Below are 6,565 nucleotides of genomic sequence, written 5' to 3'. Positions count from 1 at the left end.
TTCTTAACCTTTGAGTAAAGGTCATTTCGGGTTATTGCTAAGATTACGAATCAAGGTCAAATGAATTATTTAATTAAATCAGAATTAGTCAAAACCCAGGAGCTGATATTAAAAAGAGTAAACACGTGACATCTAATAGCAAGTCTGGTGTCTTTTAGACCCTCCATAAGATAAATAAACAGCTTTATATCACCTCGTGGATTTGCACAAAATACAACTGAACGCAAGGTTTAAATATTCACTTTTATTTCTTTCCAGAAAATAAAGGAAACTCGTCATTTAAATATAAAAAAAATGAAGATAATTCAAGATCAAAATAAAAAAACACGTCTGCTGGAAGAAATTTTTTTTTGCCATAAAAGTGAAAAGGAGGAGATTTTTTAAAACATATCTACAACATTCTTTGAAAGCAGATTCATCACACTTCCGACGCTGGAGAAAAAAAATCTGCTTAAAAGGTCTCTGTTACCTGAGAAAAACACGAGTTCATAGTCCGGCGTTACTGATCATTATTCATTGTTGGCAGCGTGGATGTGTTTGGCCAACTCCACAGTGCCACGCTGAGTCTGTAATTTCTGATACTCCTGGTGCAAACTGAGGAAGTGCGGAGCCGCCGCGGGGTGGAAGAGCGCGGGGGACGCGTAGGCAGCGCCGGAGGTCAGAGGGGAGGAGTACGCGGTGCACTGGGCCGGGGAGAAGCCTTCAATGCCGGGCTGCGCCTGGAGGAAAGCCTTGGCCGTGAGCGCGCCGCGGGAGAAGAAGCTGGAGAGCGCCGGCAGGATGCTGCTGACAGGTGGGATGGCAGCGGGCCCGCACGGCGAGTGCGCGTGGTGATGCAGGTACGGGTAGATCTCCAGACCGGGCAGCTGCAGAGCCGCCGCTGCCGCCGCGCTGAACCCGTAGGCGCCGTGCGCGAAGCCGTGCAGTCCGCTGGGCTCCAGGTGCTGCTCCTTGAGCGGGTCGAAGCGGAAATGCTGCCGCTTGAAGCGCTTCCTCCGCCGCAGGAAGCTCCCGTTCTCGAACATGTCCGAGGAGTTGGGGTCCAGCGTCCAGTAGTTGCCCTTCCCGGGGTTCCCGGGCTCCCGGGGCATCTTTATGAAGCAGTCGTTCAGCGACAGATTGTGCCTGATGGAGTTCTGCCACGCGGGGAATTTCTCCCGGTAATACGCAAAGCGCTGGCTGATAAAGTCGCATATCTCGCTGAGGGTGAGCCGCTTCTTCGGACTCTGCAGAATGGCCATGGTTATCAGGGCGATGTAAGAGTACGGAGGCTTCACCGACGCGGGACCTTTGCTCTTGGCCGCAGAAGGACACTCCGGCTCGGGGCTGTAAGTGTCCCGCTCTTTGCTCCGGCTGCTGAGAGTCTCTGCGCCGCGCTCCTGCTCGCTCCGCGACTCATCCAAAGGTAAGAGCTGCTCCTCGCCGCTGTCTTTGAGTCCTTCCCCTACTACGTCGATAACAATATCCTCCATGATTTCCAAACCCAATGTCATAGTAGATGCCCGCGGGGTGAAAGCCAGCACCACCTGCCAACAGGTGGGGGAGTGACGGCTCTTCTCTTTAACGCGATGAACAGATTTCTTTACGCACGACTCATCTCCATTCACCAAATTAAAAAAAGGGAAAATCCGAGCGCAACCCTCCTCCTACTTTTCAACAAACAAACTCTGCATACCGCAAGTGTTGATGTCCGTTGTATTTCGGTGCTTATTTGCGCTGAAAAGGAGCGCTCAGCGAGTGATTTGTGCGTGAAGCGCAAAAAAAAGCGTGCGCGTCCTCCGAGATGTCCAGCATCATCTGTAACCTCGGTTGCTTTCCTGCGGGTCTGGTGGATGTGATGTCACGTTGAGGCACGAAGGGAAACAGGATCCTGACCAATGAAAACGACGCGAAGGGTACCAAGGAGGCCCGTACCAGCCTCCCACGGTGCTCTCTCATCATCGGCGCATCAGTGCCAAGTCCACGCGGACGCTAGAGAGCCGTTCAGGGAAAACATCCTTATGGGCAGGAAAATCTATTTTTGGAGAGGAGTTGTTGACTTTGATGTTGACTAACAATAGGCCACATGGGAGGAAAATGAAGACAAAGTGGAATAAGAGCGATTTTGGTCTCTAGCCCACAGGCATCCGTCAAAAAGGTTTTATTTGACTTCTAAATTACAAGCTATTATTATAGTGTCCTCAAAATGATTCAATGTATTGCTAATCCTTATTGTTATTATTATTATTCAATATTTTCCTTAACATATTTTTAATTCTGTATTAAAAAAGGGAGAACTATTTGTTAAAAAATAAGCCTTTTTTGGTCATTTTACACTCACCCCAAAAACTAGGAGGGGAAAACTGTAATCTAATAAGATAAGAAAATACCATATTTTAATTTCAGATGATACACTTTGATGACATTAGATCAGCATCCTGAATTAAAAGACTAAAGGGGGGGGGGGGGGGCCCCAAACGCTTCTCTACGCGAGGCAGGGATTTAGGCCTTAATCCCGCTCCACGGCTTCTGTAGCCGCTCTTTGGGCAAACACTTGACGCACAGTTACATGTTTTCAGACGCTGTTGATTTTGCCGCTGGCCTGACAAAATAATAACCGCGCGTCGCCTGCACAACGGTGACTCATTTGAATGACCTGAATACGCGCCTTGTTGCACTCGGGCTTTCGTTTCTCCTGAGAGAAACCGTATCGATAAATATCACCATGTGTGAAATGGAGAAGAAATAACATTTGATGTTGCAGCCTGTATAACCTGAGCTCTATGGGGTTAGAAACTCTACACTCTATGTTCTCCACTTTAACGCGAACCTATCAAAGTCCGCCATAACCCCCCCCCCCCCCAGTTGGATTATCTTCCTTAAAAATGGGCGACTGGAAGCAGAGTGGTGATATTGGGATGAAAGTAATAGATTTTCACTCGCTCAGACTTAAAAGAGAAGTGCGGAGAGGAGGGCGCTCTTGGTATTGTTGGGAGGCCTCTGGTTGTTTGTGTTTAATGATGGAGCCCTTTGTTGGGGATTCCCACATTTCCTGCCTCTAATCGTATTGATACCTCGGGGCAGAGTGGGGGGGGGGGGGGGGGGGGGGGAGGGACTGGGTCCGGGCTGGGTGGGCTCTCTATGGTACCAGCAAAGCTGCAGATGATTTCCCCAAATTCATCACGCATGTCTTCAGATTGGAACCAGGCACCCCCTCGTGCGCGTTGTGTGGTTCCAAATGAGACGAGAGCGCGGGAGCGTCAAATCGCTGCACAAGCTCGAGGTATGGCGCTATATACGGCGACCGACATCACGTGAGACATTGAAGGGAACAAACGACTCATGGGGGGGACGGTGATGGACATTTTCAGAACCGTGACTAAATGCACCAAACTTTCCTGCACATGCACGCAGCTGTCGAAATTTACAGATATGGCCTCCAATTTTTTATTTCTGGTAATTTCATAAGAACCCCCATCATAAAAGCTATGCGCCATTAAATTCGGGCCCCGCAGTCGCAGGTGTTTTTTCTTAATGCTTTTTTTTTTCTTAAATGAAAAGAGGAAATATGGAACCGCTCAAATCAATAAGGCCTTTTCTTCTTCTTCACCCAGAAGCCATATTACGCACACATTCCAACAATAACGAAACCCGCTATCTAACAAAAACAACCATTGCGGAGATCTTATTTGTTTTGCACCGCAGATGATGAACACGTTTGGAGAGCGAGTAGCCACCAAGGACTCGGTGTAATAACACGATTTGGCAGGAACTAAACGGGCCTGCGGGGATCTCACCGGATCATTCTGGATAAATGAACCTACATCCGCGCAGGTCACGGAACCGGGTTAGATGGAGCTGTTACGGGCTACTTCAGTTAAAAAATGTTTTCTTATCTCAGTGAAAACTTCAAGCCGTTCGCATGATTCAGAGAGCGATAAAAAAGAAAAAGAAAAAAAAAAAAAAGAATGAGCGTGTTTTTCATTGGGAGACGTTGAAACGGCTTCAAAGAGGCTGAGGTTGTTTTCACACAATGCCCCCCCCTCTCTCATCTTGATTCCCTTAAAATCTTGGCAGCGCGGTGGACAATAATATAACGTGTAATTTAAGGTATCATGAATCATAACTCCATGAAACGCAGTCAGACAACGGAGAGGTGCTGAGCCAAACACATCTGCAACACACACACTCACACAGAAAGAGAGTGTGTGTGTGTGTGTGAGAGAGAGAGAGAGAGAGTTTCTTTGGGGAGGATAGGCTACACGTGTAAATTTCACGAGCTGAGCTGCTCATTAACACGTTATTTATTGGCTGACAAACGGCTCCATAACATAACAAAAGCGATGCAACCTGCTCTCTGTGTGTCATCGTCTCGTTGTGCTCTTGTCTGAAGCCACTTTCCTCAACACTCGTCGGAGTATAGGTTGATGAGGAATGACACGTCCGTATCAAACGCACAGCACGGTGGCACGCGCTGACTGCGTGGCGCCATCTCGCGGAGGGGAAAATGGAACGCCTCTAATAAAGAGAGCCTCGCGACAAAAGGGCCAATTCAGAGCAGGACAGCTCATTTTGTGAACAAATATTAAAACAACAGCAACACGAATGCAGTTTCTAAAGCGGCTTCAGCCTGAACTGAACACTAACATTCATGAAGGCAGGTCAGCTCTGTTAGCCTGTATCGCTTTTAGCTAGCTCAGTGTATTTTGGTTGTTTTTAACCTTTAAATTAAACAGTGTCACACCGACTATAAGTCTATTTTACAAATGTACGTGGCCGCTGTTCAAACACACTGAGTTCATATTCTAAATTCCAGTATTGACTTCTATTTTAAGGTCTGTCGACCAACAACTTTTAGTTGTTCCAAAACAAAAATGACAACCCGGGTCCTTCTCTGTTGCTGCCCCTAAGCTCTGGAACAAGCTTCCGCATTCATATTAGGTTGTCATCCACCTTACCAATGTTTAAAAGCCGTTTAAAAACCTATTTATTTTCCCTGGCCTATCGCCTTAACAAGGCACTTCTGTGTGATTTGTGTCAGTTTGTCTTGATTTTAATGTCACTTTTATTAATCCAGTCTTTGATTGTATGACTGCTTATCCATCACTTTGGGCAACCTTTGTTGTATTTTAAAATGTGCTATACAAATACATTTTGATTGATTGATTGATTTGATGTAATAATCTAACACAGGCCCCTTGGACTGATATTTCACCCAGTTTTAGCATCATGGAAGCTGACAGCTGCAGTGTGGTGTTATTGGAACAAGCAAATACACAGTAGGCTACATATTGGCTTCGTAAAGTTTGGATTTGTAATATTAAAAGTTTTCAAAGCTTATGTGAAATCATTTCATTTATGTGAGGGTGAATTGAAGAGTTTAATAGGTTCAAACTAAGCATAAATACAAAACAGTTAGCAGATTAGCCTGACTTGAGCTCATTTTATTTAGCAAAAGTCGGACAAACTATGACGTAACTTCAACTAGAAAGATATAAACTTCCTTGTACATTGACTGAAACAGGATGTCTTATTTAGCATTGTGGCCAGTTCACCTGAATACAATGTATGCTGGGACATATGCTAATAATATAGTTTTTTTTGTTGATTGGATATAATTCATTACATTTATTAGACAGCCTTTTGTTAACTCTGGCACACTCAACAACGCTTTTGGGCACCATTCCTGTTAGATAAACCAATAAGACATTCATTCATTTAATGATATTTTGATACATTTTTAGTTTAGATGGTATTTGACGGGGTTGTTTCAAGAGTTTAGCGGGTTAAAACGGTAGAAATGGCAGTTCATCCGGATTTGGGGCTGTCTTGTAAAAGTGTGACAAACAATGAAGTTAATTGAAAACTATAAGCTGCCTTGTACGTTGACTGAAACAGCACGTTATTCTGGAGAGTTCACATTCATACAATGCTTGCTGGAATGTATGCAAACAACACTTCTCAACAAACTTAATTTGATTAGTTAACTGGATATAATTACTTCAATTTATACGCAGCCGTTTGTATCTGAGGTGAACCTAAAATCACCCCCGCTAACATTAAAAACAAACAGAATAGGCCTACACACCTGAAGCCGTTACATTTAGTGTGCAGGTATCATTGATAACATTAATCATACATTCCACTTACATGTTCCAAGGTCCTGGAATTGTGCACGCTCACTGGGACACCTAAATGGCACAGAGCCGTCGTTAATGTTACGTACTTAACACCTGTGAGTCAAAATGTCCGCTATGAAAAAGCTCTATTACTAACTAAACTGATCAGAAACAAAGACACTTCTGGATTTGAGAGGCTAACCACCTCAATTAAACTATTTACTAGCGTCATCTAAATTTAAATCATAATCGTTGAGCTCGTTAAGGTGATGAGCCTTTCTGGATTGACAAACATAATGTTTCTCTTTTACATTGAGCCACCAATTAATGATCAGATTATTACACTGAAGTGAATTAGACGGTTTTATGAGGTAACATGTGGTCTATGTTAATCTCAGACGACTTCCACTTTGTGGTTTGTTAGTGTTCAGCCTCAACAGGAAAACACAAACCCAGATCAAATGAGT

At 44.6% G+C, this 6,565-nt stretch overlaps 1 protein-coding gene across 1 annotated transcript; it reads right to left on the bottom strand.

Moving 5' to 3' along the window:
- Positions 1–338: 338 nt before the first annotated feature.
- Positions 339–1,527, bottom strand: foxd7 (forkhead box D7). The gene has a single exon (XM_079178302.1). It carries the CDS (start codon positions 1,491–1,493, stop codon positions 510–512), a length of 984 nt encoding a protein of 327 aa, XP_079034428.1. The 5' UTR covers positions 1,494–1,527; the 3' UTR covers positions 339–509.
- Positions 1,528–6,565: the final 5,038 nt, after the last annotated feature.

The sequence above is a fragment of the Pholis gunnellus genome (assembly GCF_910591455.1).
Source record: "Pholis gunnellus genome assembly, chromosome: 17".
Taxonomy (NCBI): domain Eukaryota; kingdom Metazoa; phylum Chordata; class Actinopteri; order Perciformes; family Pholidae; genus Pholis; species Pholis gunnellus.
Note: the sequence above shows the minus strand (reverse complement) of the source record. Positions and strands in the feature narration are given on the sequence as shown.

Coding starts and splice junctions, on each gene's coding strand:
- foxd7 (XM_079178302.1), bottom strand. CDS start 1,493: ATGACATTGGGTTTGGAAATCATGGAGGATATTGTTATCGACGTAGTA.